The sequence below is a fragment of the Nannobrachium achirus genome (assembly GCF_963921795.1).
Source record: "Nannobrachium achirus genome assembly, chromosome: 3".
Lineage (NCBI taxonomy): Eukaryota > Metazoa > Chordata > Actinopteri > Myctophiformes > Myctophidae > Nannobrachium > Nannobrachium achirus.
In genome coordinates, this window is record NC_137812.1 from 27,715,932 (window position 1) to 27,731,489 (window position 15,558).

Consider the following 15,558-nt stretch of genomic DNA (forward strand, 5'->3'; position numbering starts at 1 on the left):
TATATTATTATCTCTAGAAGACATACTGTATTAATTACTTCTATTTATTTTCCCCCATTTCAATTATTTTCACCCAACTACTAGAGATGGTCACTGGAGGAGACGTTTTTTTTTTTTTGTTAGTTTTTTTAAGATAACATTTATACCCTATATAAATCACTGTATTTTACTCCATGAATAAGTAGGATAGGCATCCACAAGCTTTCAGCTTCAGCCTATTCCTTTTGATCACATGTAACAATGACTAAGTGGATCAAAAAATGTGAGTGATCAAATAAACTAAACTAAACTAAACTGTATATCATGCTGCTGCTCAGCAGAAAATAATTGATGTCTATTTAATTTCTCAGACCGTGGCAGAGTGGTCGGTGGCCTGCCCGATGTGGTCACTATTATGGAGAATAAGGTAAAAATCCCATCTACCTGTCTTATCACCTGGACAATTATATAATGTAAATGGACAGGATGTTTTCCATTGTTTCTACACTATGTGTATTGTGCTGTAGGTATATTCTTGATATTCTAGATCAGGGGTCTTCAATGTTTTCGGGCCAAGGACCCCTTAGCTCTGAGAGAGATGAAGCAGGGAGGGACCCCCACTACATATCGTTTAAAATTGTGTTGCAGATTAACCCATTTAGAACGGGTACACATTTTGTGTATCATTATTTTATGCTTTAACTATTGAAAAATAGCAGATATACAAGCTCACAGCGCGGCACCGAGTGCCGCGCTGCGAGCTTGTAGATCTGCTATTTTTTAAAAGTCGTGAACATTAGAATTTTGACCCGATTCTATAAGTGTCTTTTGAATCCTTCTAATTCTAGGCCTAAATGGGTTAAAGATTTACATCATTTCTTATACAGTTTAGACTTGACAGCACTATCGTCTGTGTAGGTTGGATTACTGTGTATTTTCATATATTTACCGTCTACTAGTCTGCTCTTCTTTAACCCTCTTCACCAAACCTCTGTGTCAAAAAACAGCCGAACTACAAGCTGCTATTTTTTTTTCTGCTGTTTTTTTGAAGCAGTGAAAACCGCTTCCAATGAGTGGCTTTGTGTGTCCCACGCCCATATATGGTCATTTCAGTCCAGAATGAACAGGTTTTTTCAAAAACAAAAATGTATGTCACCTCATGTCCATATATGGTCACTCCAGTCCAGAATGAACAGGTTTTTTCTGTCCCGTACGTCCAGAATATCAGTCCAGAATGAATAGGCTTTTTCAAAAAGCAAAATGTGTGTCCCATGTCCATATATGGCCATTTCAGTTCAGAATGAATAGGTTTTATCTGTCCTGTACGTCCAGAATATGTGTGTAGTGTCCCTCCCGGTCTGATGAATGGATACTTTGAGGATTGGTCAAGCTTCACATGATAATTTGGCCTTCAGGTTTTATCTGTCCTGTACATGCAATAGTTCTCACCTACTGCATCCACAACTAATGCTTCACCGCTTCACTTCGAACCGAGGTTTGATTTTGGGCTAATGTTCCACTAAGAATAGGGATGCTTGGGTTCAAGTGATCAAACATGATTACACAAAGATTTGGCGGGCCCCTGTGGTAACTCTGAGGACCCCCTAGAGGTCCCGGACCCCTTGTTGGAAGACCCCTGTTCTAGATCTCTAATGCACTTTAACCCATTTAGAACGGGTACACTGTATTGTGCATCATTATTTTATGTTTTAACTATTGAAAAATAGCAGATATACAAGCTCACAGCGCGGCACCGAGTGCCGCGCTGCGAGCTTGTAGATCTGCTATTTATTTTTGAAAAATCGTGAAAACTAGAATTTTGACCCGATTCTATAAGTGTCTTTTGAATCCTTCTAAGACTTTTTGAAAATCCTATGTTTCTATGTCAGCAATCTGGCCAGCCATCGTCAAAGAAAAGGTCCTTTTCACTTAACTGGAGCTCAGTTAGTCTGTTCTTGAGAGACTACTGTCTCAGTGGTTCTCAAACCTTTTCATGTGAAGGACCCACAAAATTATATTTATTTGGCCACGGACCCGCATCTCAAAATATCTAGTTCCAGGGACCACCCAGACGCAAAAGTTGAGTTACAAACGTTCGCTTTGAAAATACATTATTCAAAGATTTGCACACATTTTCACGACTTTTTTCAAAAATAGCAGATCTACAAGCTTGCAGCGCGGCACTCGGTGCCGCGCTGTGAGCTTGTATAGCTGCTATTTTTCACTGGTTAAAGCATTCAATAATTCTGAAGCACCACACAAATGTCACCTCTTCCCTCTTCCTCTCGACCCATCAGTCCCTGAGCCTCACCTGCACGGTGTGGGGCGAGCCAACCCCCGAGGTCATCTGGTTCAAGAATGAGCAGGAGCTGTCGTCCAGCCCGCACGCCAAGGTCACGTTCGAGGGCGGCAAGTTCGCCAGCCTCGTCATCTCAGAGGTCACGTCCGAGGACTCCGGCAAGTACAGCATCAACGTGCGGAACAAATACGGCGGCGAGTTTGTGGAGATCACCGTGAGCGTCTACCGACATGGCGAGTCGGTGCCCGAGCCCAAACTGGGCCCGTCCAAACCGGCCACCCCTGCGCCGCCCAAGACCCCGACTCCAAGTCCCTCCCCGGCTCCTCCCTCCAAGACCCCCACCCCCGCCCCGTCCAAGTCCGCAACCCCGGCTCCGTCCACGAAGACCCCCACCCCGGCCTCCACCCCGGCCTCCACCCCTGTGCCGCCCAAGTCCCCGTCCTCGTCTCGCCCCTCGTCTCGGTTTTCTAAGTCCCCAACCCCCCCTAGGAAGTAAGGCGAGAGAGGGCATTTAGAGCAGTGGTTCTCAAACATTTAAATGTCAAGGTCTCCCCTTAACTCTATCTATGCAAATGGAACCAAATGGACCTGTTAGGGTCCATTTGGTTTCATTTGTATACTGTCAGAGTTACAGACTTGTAAGGGTCTTGTAAGGGTCAACCCAGAATCCACTTTGAGAACCACCAATTTAGAGGTTACCGATTCAGAGTGAACACCCAAAAGCTGTTACTTTAATGTGTACGTAGCATGTCAGTGTTAGATACCGTTATGTCATTCGACTGGTCACTCGCGCTCTCGACAGGCGAGAAAACGTATAATAAACATAATGGCCAGGTTAGACCGTCCTTCATGTTCAGTGTTTCAAAAAAGCTGCACCTTCCTCTATTTAACGTAGCGGAATGCCTGTATACATTTTCTTGTGAATGTGTAATGAATTGTCAGAGTTGAAACCACGTAGGGTCTGGTACAGGACCAGTGTTCTCCATGGTGGGAATTTAACAACAAACATCAGCCCAATACAATGCATTTCTCTAGTGTTATGGCTCGTATAATGTTTGTCTAGTGTACCAGAAACTTTTGTCAACCATTGTTTTGGAGGTCCTGTTCTAAAACAATAAGTGGCAGGTCATATAGTGAAACTGGCTGGTTCATTTGAGAATGTACCGGCTACTATGGGGCTGTATTAGTTCTTGCCCTTGTTACTATAGCAGAGAGATCTGTCCGGTTTGAATGTATTTCTCCGTGCTTTGTGTTGACAATAAACCTTACTTATCACCCTCTTTCTGTTGTATTTGAAATATATGTTTCCCTCTCTTGCTTGATTGGATTGTACCCTAAACCTATAATATAATTAGCACCCAAAAAAAAGAAGAAAGAAATTGTGTTCATCTCTGGGTTGACACAGCAGCAACTGAACATTACCCAGTGGTGGACAAAGTACTTAAACCCAGCACTTGAGTCAAAGTATAGATACTCCTGGTCAAAGTGTGAACGTTTCTCAGTAAACTGAGTTAAAATACTGGAGAACTTGCTTTAAAATAAAAATCACACCCAGTGTGAAGTGAGCCGTGCCTTTATAGAGTTAATTTAATTAAGCCTCCCGCAAAGCTTGGCCAATGCGCCAAGTGTGGGATGGACATACCAGCACATACAATACATACACTAGTAACACGCCTGAGGGCGACAAGCGACCTCACCCTAGAGGTCGCGCCATGTCTTGGCCATCTGGCCAGTGAAGTATATCGGACCAGTTACCCATATATGGAGACCCCTGGTACCCAGTATGGAGATCCATTTACTGTATATGGAGATATGCTGTGAGAGCCCAAACATGCTTACTCAGTTATTTGTTATGTGAAAGTCCTATGACGTCTATGACATCTGACATCATACATCCAACCCTTTTATGCCCATACATGGAGATCCCTGTTTAGAACCAGCCACACAGATATGGCCTGTTTTGGCCATTTGTTTTGGCCATATGGATTCAGTTAGTGTGGTAAGTGGCCTCCATATACAGTATGGGCATTCCCATATGAAGTCAGTTAGATGTGGGCTTATTATTGATGACATCAGGGAACTCCATATATGGGCATAAAAGGGATTCTGTTAGTGTGGTTCCCCTGACATCACAGTCATGTCAAAGTGGCGAACCCATAGACCGTAAAAAGTGTACACGTCCAGACAGACGGAGACATGATGTTTCACATACTAAACTGCAACCTTCGGTCGCAATAAGTGTAATAAGCAATAAGCATTATTTGCGGGACACTTCCGGTTAACAGCAGACATACAAGCTCACGTCGCGTCGCAGATGCAACCGCTGTGAGCTTGTAGACCACTCTCGGTTGCGGCGCCGGAAGCTGCCTGCACATTCTGCGCAATGCACGATGAGATGTTGGAAGGTTGTGGATATAGACAGTGCCTTTATCCAAGGCGCTTTACAGAGATTGTGCATTACATTCACACACACATTCATAAACCAATGGCAGAGGAAACCATGCAAGGCACCAACCTGCTCATCGGTAGTAATTAGGGGTTCAGCTCAAGGACACTTCAACAGTAACTCTGGGGGAGCCCGGGATCGAACTGGGGACCTTCCAGTTGCCAAGCGGCCACTCTACCCCTGAGCCACTGTCGCCCATACATACATACAGTCAGACAAAGCCAGATGAACCGCTCAAAAATATGTAAGTATCCTTTTTATCCAATTTAGACATTTTCCCCAAAAAAATATAAGATTTTCCTGAATTGTTCCAAATAGCAGTTCTACATGTACATGCTCACTATATTTTAAATATACCTTAAGTGGTTAATTCATAATGTACATAATGAAGATTGAAATAGAATCCCAACATAAAGCCTTACTTTGAAAACGGCTGATATAGAGGAAATTATCCATAAAATGGTATATATTGTTTTGTTTTAGCACAGTTCAAAGTTACATACTTTCCCTTACAAGAATTGTAGTGCAGTCAAAAGTACTCTACAAGTTTGTCTTTCAAATGTAATGAAGTGAAAGTAGTAACTCATTAGTATGCCAAAACAATACGAATACTAAAGCAAAGTACAGATACTAAAAATATGTACCTACTTGAGTAAATGTACTTCAATACTGTCCACCATTGACATTGCATAACACTCCTTATAGGAGAACATTGAGTAGCATTATGTAGCCTACTTTGAGTAGTGGCAGAATGTCCGTATTCTGTATTCACATGCAAACATGTTGTATTGAAACCTTTGTCAATAGCAGAGATAGAAAGGCTCTCTTTGTCTGTTTGGTTACTCAAACAGAAAATGTTAGCCACGAAACAGAGTTGCCTCAGGTGAGTGGGTGTAACTCGCACACAGGTACCGTCTGGTTCAGGTACAACAGGCTGTTTGTTTCCACACCCATCACTGACTGCCTGCTAGCTTTTACATGCCGTATACAGTAGTGCAGCTGCCAAGAATGAATGCTGTGCCGTGTTTCTTTGCGCCTGTGTCAGCATGAGTTTGGTCTGATCGTCCGGGACAAGCAGCGTGCCGCGCTCAGCAGCCATGAAGTAAGTAATTCATTTGATAAAGATAACTATTTACTTTCTTTAGAGGCAGTTCAGGACAGGTAACCTAGTTCACAGCCGGCAGGGTTTGTTTCATATCAGTAGATGAACAGCTTAACATACTGTAGTCTTAGACCCTTAGGTCACAATAGGGTACATGATTTCTATTCCATTTTTCTTTTCCAATTTATAGGCTACATGATTTTGTCCTTAACTTGGCTTATTTTCAAAAACACTCTCCTTTCGGTTCAGTGTGTGTGTGACTCATCTGTTGAGCGTTTTAACATAGCCTGGATGCATGAACATATGTTCGACATGTAGTGTCTGTTGCCCAATAACACTTGCATGACTTGCTCCTTTGAAGGTAAAAAGAACAAAACCAGTTTGAGGCCCAGAGAGATCCTCCTCAGGGTAACAATGGAGTCCAACCCGTCCTGCTTGTCCTCCCAGCATCAGGACAGTGTGGCCCCGCCGTACGTGCAGCCCCACTACAAGGAGGCCTATCGACTGGCCATCTACGCCCTGCTCTGCGGAGGCAGGGACGCCTACGAGGAGTTTGTCAAGGCCGAGCAAATAGGCGCCTTCCTCTCGGAAGAAGAGATATTTTTCATTCTGGAGAATGCAGAGCTGCCGGTTTGCGAGGGGGACGACTCGGAGGTGAGGCCCTCTGGGGAGAAGGGTCCACCTACGTCCACCTACTTCCCAACGGAGTCGGACGAGGAGGTGCCTGACCTTGACCTGGGCTGGCCACAGGTCATGTCTGACAACCTGGACACCAGCATCAGCCTGCTGTTCCACCCGCCGCGACGAAACACGCCGACCATCAAAGAGGTTGTTCGTAGGCAAATTCAAGAGGCAAAGCAGGTGAGGAAGACTTGAGTCTAAAATGTTGTTTATCGATGCATGGTAAAAATGTGGTCAGAATGACTGTATTCATTGAGAGTAGGCTACTAAAGGCCGGTGCAATGGGCCTAGAGATGATGTGCCCTATAGCAAAATGGTACATTATGCTATATCCAAACACAAACATCAGGGATGATAATAATCATGGACCTTTCACCAACAAAGTTATACGATTTCCCCCCTCGAGATCAGACATTGATGAATGCCACGTAAATCCTTCGTGGAGAAGATTAATGCCAGTCTAAAACAGAAGTGCCTGACTTGTCTCAGCTTGAATGACTTTGAATCTCAGCTTACAGCTGCTGCTATTCACTTTTCCGCTGAACAAGTGGAAATAATTCACACTTTTAAACTGTGCATGCATAGTTGCTGACCTACATGCTCTGTCTTTACTTGACCTAATAATTTATATAAAAATAACTGAAGAATTACTCTCTAACAACACAATATGATACAACGTTGTATGGAAGTGGAAAACTGTCTTTGGCTTCCATTGCAAGACATAACATTTTTAAATATCTAAGTACATTTACTCAAGTAATATACAATTCTGGGGTTCTACTCCACTACATCTCGTACTTTTACTTCACTACAATTATTTGAAAACTTTAGTTATTAGTTACTTTGTATATTTTGATTATTATTATTACAAAACAAACGTTACCCACTTCAACCCTATATATACATTTCTGCCATTTGAAAATAGACGATACTACTCAAGTCAATGAATGAATTCCGGACTTGTAACAGAGTATTTCCACATTGCAGAATTGATAGTAAAACACTTGAATACCTTTTCCACCACAGAAGAACACAAGAGTACAGAAGAGCAAATAAACAAAAGCATGCTGTATAAGAGATAAACAAAATAAAACAAGAAGGTAACAAGAGAAACAGATCATTGCAGTGCTACTGTAACAAGCCCTGCATGGCTTGGCCTGGCCCACATCCCAGTATCTGTTCATAATCCTATAAATATGCTTAATTACTCTTAAGCTGCGTATTCATGTAGATAGATGTGCCATCCTTTATCAAGATACTGCATGCCCACATATACAGTACAGGATGTCACTGTTCAACTGTCATCTGCTTTGTAGAACATCATGCTTTATATCTATTCCCATCCCATCTTGCTGACATCTTTGTATCAGTTATGACTCACTCGTCTTCTGGTCAGGAATTAATGCAAACTAAAGGGATAATATAATCGTCTCTGTCGGGTGGCAACCTCATATAAAACTGCAAAACTGTTACTTTTCAGAATTCAAATTAAAACGTATCAAAAGTAGCAGATCTACACGCTCAAAACGTGTCGCTTTGCGCCGCGTTTCCGCTTGTGGATCTACTACTTTTGGTGCTTTTGTGTGACGCTGTAGTATGATCACATACTGCAGGGTGCTGTTCATTTTATGAAAAAACACAACAAGTTAGAATATGGAGATAAGAGGTTTCTGCTCTGACAGCAACGATATTTTGTGTGTGTGTTTGATAAACATCAGAACATATCATGTGACGGTGTGACACTATATTGGTGTCATCTTGCTGTCTGAGCTCATACTTGTTTAAAGATGAGTAATTCAACTGAATGACCTTTAATAGTCAATTAGATAGTCCTGGCAAGCATATACTCCTCAGTTTGCAATTGAGGTTGCCAAACCATGAGGTATTTTTCTTAATGTTACATGTTTGTGTATCTGTATAACCTGACTATCGTATAGCGCATAGCAGTGGCGTCCATTTTGTGGTACCACAGGTAGAAAACCAATACATCCAGGCTCCTGGTGTATCGTGACCATAAAACATTTGATTCTGTGTCAAAACATATTTGAATATTTATTTATCTAACTATTAATTTAGCGAATGTCTGTCTGATATCACTGATACTAGCTACACAGTTTTCCCTCCATGGTAGCCGTCTGTCTGCATGCTGACATCACGTCATAATCTGACGTCATAGGACTTCACAGACTGGTCTGGACACGGAACACCATGTATGGGCATAAAGATCTGCCCAACGGGCACTCCAACATGGAACACCATATATATGGGCAAAAAGATCTGCCCAACGGGCACTCCGACATTACTGCACCCCCCCCCCCCCCCCCCCCCCCCCCGGGCACAGGACTAGTATTATATACTTAATAAATAATTATTTTTTGGGTTTAAATGAGGGATTGAATAGGAGTCTCAGATGTAATGTTGAAGAACCCAGACTCATCTACAAATCTGGGTACTGTTTCCGCATGCGGCTGTTACCATGGTGGCGGTATCAGGGATGTCAGTCATCTCCAAAGTTGGGCACTGTTTCAGCATGCGGCTGTTACCATGCGGTGACGCCTGCGCAGAACAGGCAGTGGTATCAGTGGTGTCAGTTATCTCCAAATGTATTAGTGATGTCAGCATGCGTGTACATCAGACAGACATCGGACAGACAGATGTGTGAAATTACCCCAGAAAGGTTTAAAAGTGAAATTCGCTGTCAACTGGCTGTGTGACTACAAAGTCAAAGTATTACCTTTTCAAAAACAATAATTATGCCTACAACACTTGGTTCTGAATAATGCATTGCAAATCTCCAGACATCAGTAAACCCATCTCATGCCTTTATAACAAGCCCATGTTCATGTCATTGGCAGCTTATTGCTGTGGCCATGGATGTCTTCACTGACGTGGACATATTCAAGGAGATGGTAACAGCAGCGCTCAGAGGAGTGATCGTCTACATACTTCTGGATTACTTCCAGTTCAGCAGCTTTGTGAACATGTCAGAGAGGCTGGGTGTGAGGATCCAAGACCTGAAGGTAATAAAACCACATCAAATCTACAATTATTATCTGAATGGTTTCATCGTTTCATCTTTAATTTGTGTGTTTTAGATTGTTTCACACTGACAGTGTACGGGTTCATTTTGTTCCATTTTGTACACTGTTAGAGTTAAAGACTTGTATGGGTAAATTTTGATCCCCCGAAAGGAACCCAGGAACCCAGAGTCCCTGGAATCCACTTTGAGTACCACTGTTATATCCATGCATAAAAGCAGGCAGAAAGACACAGTCACAAGATTGTGGCCAATTGTTAACATTCTCAGATTTCAATCACCACTTTCAAACATGTTTGGGGTCATTTTAACGTTTACTCATTCTAATATGTGAGGATGCTGTGAAACACTGACACATTAGAAGGCCAATATCAATCTCCAGAACCAAGGCACAGTTTTTTTTTTTTTTAAGATTTGTTTTTGGGCTTTTTATGCCTTTAATGATAGGACAGTAGACTGACAGGAAATGGGGAGAGAGATGGGGAATGACATGTGGCAAAGGTCGTCCGGATCGGGAATCGAACCGGCGACGCCAGCAGGCATCATAGCCTAGTATGTGGTATGCGCCTTGACCACCAGGCCAGCGGGCGCCCCGGCACCATTTTTTTTTTATTAATCTGTCATGGTAAAAATGGAGTTTGAAGTTACAATGTGTTTGTGGTTTGTGGGTGTGGTCTGATAAAATCAATATAACATATCTAGGCTAATACTGAATCAAGCAACTTAAAAAAATCTGTCTGGGGGTGTTCACAAAAGCCTGACTGAGTATAGACGTTAAAATTATCCCAAACATAGTTTGAAAGTGAAATATCCCTTTAAGCTCGATGCTGCATCCGTATTCTGGGAAAACCTTCGCAGAAATATTGCAGACCTACAAGCTCACAACGTGACATTTAAATGCAGAGCGAAACCAGAAAGTATATACGTTCAACGACGTATTGGAGTTTAAGTGGTTTTTAAGACCTTTAACAGATCCATTAGGGTCAGAGTTATATGACTGAGGATTTTATCCATGTGAGGTTGTGTGCTCTACCAGCATGACCTTCATTCTGATGGCAGGAGCATTAATGGATTATGTCTGACATTTACTCCACAGGATTACTGGGAAGCATTCATCAAGCCTGGATGTTCCTGTTTAACCAGCAGCACCTACTAGATAAACTGTTGTGGCTAGAGTTTTAGCAACATGAAACACTTATAATGGTTTTGGTGTAATCATCTCTAACCAACTTTCATGTTCTCCCTAGCACAATGGATGCATGTTAGATCTTGTTGGCAACCGCAAAGGGTGTGATGTGTGACGTGTGTGTGTGTGTGTGTGTGTGTGTGTGTGTGTGTGTGTGTGTGTGTGTGTGTTTGTGTGTGTGTGTGTACACACTTGTATTACTTTACTTGTGAGGACCAATGTCCCCACAATTATCGTAGAATTTGATGAAAATACATTTTTAGGACAATTTTCATTGTCCTCACTAGAGAAACGGTTGTTTTATGGTTAAAACACGACTTTTAGTGTTAGGCTTGCAATTAGGAATATATTCATATTGGGGTTAGGGGTTAGGAGATTTGGTTTTTAGGGTTAGGGATGGATTTACCTGATTTACAGTCTACTTAGTTGTGAGCTGGTGTACTGCACCGAAAATACCAGATCTACAAGCTCACAAAGTGTCACAACATGGCACGTTGGCAGTTCGTTTTTAAATTGGCTTAATAAAATCGCTGTCCTAAAATGTTTATTATGTCCTCACAAGTTTAGTAATACAAACGCGCGTGTGTCTGTCTGTGTGTGCGCACTGTGTGTGTACACGCAAATGTGTAGACGTTTGGCACTGTACACTAAATCTGGGATTCTCCTCTGTTTCTCAACCAGAACATCCGGGTTCGAACTGTGCGAGGACAGCAGTATCAGTGCAGATCTGGGGCTAAATTCCATGGAGCTTTAGAGCAGAAGTTCATGCTGGTCGACTGCAAAACAGTTCTGTATGGAACGTACAGGTCAGTCAGGTCCTTGTGTCATTATGCTGTTGTAGTTCTTATCCAGCTAGTTTACGAGTACAGTACAGTACAGTACATTACAGTACAGTACATTACATCACATCACAATAGGAGAGTTAACCACATGACATGAACAATATGCTTCACTATGCTTCTCAATTCTGGGCCAAACATTTTGTGCGAAAATCTACTGTACAAGCTTGTACAATTGATTTTCATGATTAATATGACATGTTTAAGATCAACAAATACGTATAATGTTCAATTTAAAGTATCTTCTGTTAGAATGAAAAAGTTGAATGGAAAACAAATCTTCTCTATTTTTTGTTGTGTTTCTAAATTCGAAATGTAGAAATTCTAGAATGACCTATAGGCCTATATAGGGGTTAGTTTCATGTAAAGAACCATTACAGTAACTTACAAATGAATAAAAAGAACCGTGCCATCCGTAACATTTAGTGAATAGGGAAATAATGTAACCAATATCAAAAAATAAAGCCATTTTGCGAAGAATGGACAAGGTGTATGGTCCTTTAAGTAAAGTAAAAGTGAATTTTGGTGAGTCACTTTGGAAACTTTGAACTTCCTCTCACTGTCTTCCCCTCCCAGCTTCATGTGGTCCTTTGAGAAGATCAACATGAGCATGATGCTGGTGATCACAGGTCAGCTGGTGGAATCGTACGACGAGGAGTTTCGCCGCCTGTTCGCTCGCTCCTCCGTTCCGCTGGCCAAGGAGAGGCTGCCCGAGCATCCTCTGAGGGAGCCGCTGTTCCTGCAGAGCCCTACCTCCAGCCAGCATTCCCTGCACCGCATCCACATGAGATCCCGAGTATCCCGAGGATTAAGGAGTGCCAAAGACAACGGGTTTAATGGCGGGGCGTTGACCCGGGGTCTGAGCATGCAGGACAGGCTGCACATCTCTCATCACCCTGACATGAATAACTTGGTGAGGGGGCACAGTTACGCCGGCGACCTGCAGAGGTTGAACGCCACATCTCAGCTCATGAGGGAAGGGAGGGCCCTTGGGGCACCTGAGAGGGGTGGGACCCAACTGAGGGGAGGTCAGGATCCGCTGTTGACGAGCAGGGTCAGTCAGTTCCATCAAAAACACTTGACTCGCTACGGTTCCGACCAGCATCTGATTCCGTTCAACTCGGAGACCTCCCTCCACAAGTGGAAAATCAACTCGTACATGAATAACAGCGACGCACCTGCAGACGCGGCATACGATGTGACGTCCCCGCGCGGAAGTCAAAGTGGCTTGAACGACAACCAATTACAGTTGATCTCCAGACGTTCTCTGGACATCAAGTCTAGGTTGGAGGAAGTTAGGCTGAAAAGACTCAGTCTCCAGGAGTGCATCAGTCCGCAGCAGAGTCAGGAGTCACTGTTTTCTGCTATTGCAAATCTGGAAAGATCTAAGGGGAAGACAATATTACGAGATCTGGACAAAAGTAAAAGTATGGCGGAGTTGGAACAGACAATGCAGCCTGGTGTCACAGTGGAACCAGCTGACTATGGAGATAGGGGAAGGGTCAAAGCGATAGGTCAACAAGGTCACCAGGGTACTGAGGGTCGGACTGAAAGAGAGCAACCATTCACACCAGCACTTTTCAAATCAGCTTCACAGAAAGACATTAAAGATGCAAACACCTGGCAAGAGCCTTTATCCCGGACAATTTCGGCAGGTAATCTGGATATGAAATCCAATGACTCCTCACTCAAATCCTTCAATGTCAGGCATTCAAGAGCAATGGAGTCCCTGTTTGAAATCCCAGAAGAGAAGGATGGCCAAGCGAGGGAAAGTCACGGTTCGATAAACAAGCTAGCTAGCACTAGCAGTTTGGATCCAGATGCTCAAAAGGGAGGAAACCAAACGCCACCCAAAGAAGAGAGAACTATTCCAACTGTGAATGTGGTGTCTGGGGGAACAAAGGACCACAGTTTAAATCGAAAGAGTCTAATCCAGAGCCCAGGTTCAGTTGTCCTCAATGATGGAAAGCAAGCAGCGTGCAACGAGGACATGGCTGCCGCAAAACCAAGTCTGGCAGAATCAAACACGTCTGTGAGCTCACATCACAGGGTCGACGCCAAGAGCTCTCAGCCAGCACTCCAGAGGATGAACTCTCTGAGGTCCAAAGTACAGTCACTGCTTTCAGCATCAGATGAACACAAATCGCCTCGGAAAGAGGAAAAACTGGAAAGGAAGAACTCTGTTAGGTCACAGAAAGGATCCAAACAAAAGGCCATTTCGTCAGCGTCTCCCGTCGTAAAATCCCCTGCTTTAGAGCAAACGCCTTCGAAAGATAAGACGGCGAGTCTCTCCAGATCCACCAACGCAATCAGTGATTTACCAGACGTGGAAAAGCTGGACCGGTCCTCTGCTCTGCGCTCGAGCAAGAGAACGATGAACACCGTGGCAGATCAGGAACGAGGCTCGAGGGTCACTCTGGATGGCGGGGGTTTGTCCGTCCCAGAGCCTCGACGGCAGAAGGCGTACAGTCGGTTTGAGCATTTCCTCGGCACTGAGAGGAAGCCCCCAGACAAACCCTTGATGACTACGGTCATGTATAACACGGAAAGGGACAGAAGCTCCATTGTGAGCAGTGCGAGGGATCTTTCTGCTGGTTCCATCAATAGCTGTTCGACCTATCAGACACAAACAGCTCATGACAACAACAAACTGGGGCGATTCATGCAACGATTTGGTCATCTGATAGGCAAGAACAAGTGAATACAAGTGACAAAGTCATAGGAGTTGGGGGTGGAGGGGGGGGGGGGGAACAACTTTTTAATAATGACAGTAGGCCTATATTGCAGTAATGTATTTCATGCCTTGAGTAAAAAAATAATTATACTTGAAAAGCAAGTGAATGACATTCTAGGTCATGGGAGTTTCTTCAGGGCAAATGCCTTGTAACATTTTGTTCTAACTTCTGGCACACATTAAAGCAAGTCACGTACATCAGTCAACTGCCTTTATGTATATGTAACACGCTAGTTACAGCAATTTGTACTTTTATGAGTTTGATATTCTCGCCTCAGTGCTCCTCAGGGAAGACATTTACCGTTAAAACATAATAAAAGAGAAAGGGGAGGTATTCGTTTTCTATTGAGGTCAAACATGGTAAATCTGATAGATGTGGAGTCTTTGTAGCCTAGTTCCAGACCCTGAATTGCTAGCCACACCCCTTTAATTTTGTCAATTCAGGCTGAGTGTCAGGCTAGAGTCTTTGTAATCAGGCCAACAAATTGTATATAATATTTGTATTTTTATGTATTAAAGCCATAAAAGGTCAGTATCATAGGAATCTTTATCTGTCTTCCAGTGTTACAAAGTACATTTTCTTTTTCAAGAATCATTGCATTGCTGTATTGAAATATTATTGAAATAGTAGTAGTAATGGTTTGTTTATGTCATTAGCCATGTACAACGTACAAATATACAGAAAGACACAAAACAGCACAAAACTGCTAGTCTAAAAAGGTGCAGGCTGAAGCTTTAGCTCATAGTGCCTACCCGTTTTAAATAAGCTATATAAAACAAAATTGCAGAATCATCAGTAGAAACAAAGACAATATTTCTGTAAGTTTTGTAAATATTACATTATATTTTTAATATTCTTTTTATAAGCTTTTAATTATACATTTGCAAATAGCGCTACACATATTTTAATCAGATATATTTAGACTATTTGAAATTGGGCTTCAGTGGTTAATTCATAATATATTTTTTGTAAGTTTTGTTCCCAAGAGTCCCTTCTTAGAAATACAGTCAAAAATATATTTCTATTTGAAATGTAGCAGAGTGAAAGTCATGTGCTTGCAAAGAAAAAGAAAATGTCAACAACTGTACTTAAGTACAAGTACTCAAGTAAATGTACTTATTATGTGGAGATCCCCAAACCCGCCCAGGTTGGTGTGACATGGATGACTGACATCATATAAAGTGGCCTCCAAGCACTCTGGGTACTGCACTAGTAATCAACAAAAGACCACACAACACACGTTGTTTTTCACTG

At 42.7% G+C, this 15,558-nt stretch overlaps 2 protein-coding genes across 2 annotated transcripts in view; both read left to right on the forward strand.

Annotated features, from left to right (window-relative positions):
• The window catches only part of myom2a (myomesin 2a), a gene marked incomplete at both ends in the record, with an annotated part of 58,421 nt that extends 55,647 nt beyond the window's left edge, over positions 1-2,774 (forward strand). Inside the window, 2 exon segments of the mRNA XM_080722488.1 lie at positions 351-406; positions 2,277-2,774. Coding sequence (XP_080578614.1) covers positions 351-406; positions 2,277-2,774 — 554 coding nt within the window.
• Positions 2,775-6,240: 3,466 nt separating this feature from the next.
• LOC308282145 (uncharacterized protein) lies at positions 6,241-14,270 on the forward strand (the record flags this gene model as incomplete). Its single annotated transcript, XM_080722489.1, has 4 exons — positions 6,241-6,687; positions 9,363-9,527; positions 11,412-11,536; positions 12,146-14,270. The coding sequence occupies 4 exons, from the start codon at positions 6,241-6,243 to the stop codon at positions 14,268-14,270; spliced, it is 2,862 nt and encodes a 953-aa protein (XP_080578615.1).
• Between the last annotated feature and the right edge of the window lie 1,288 nt (positions 14,271-15,558).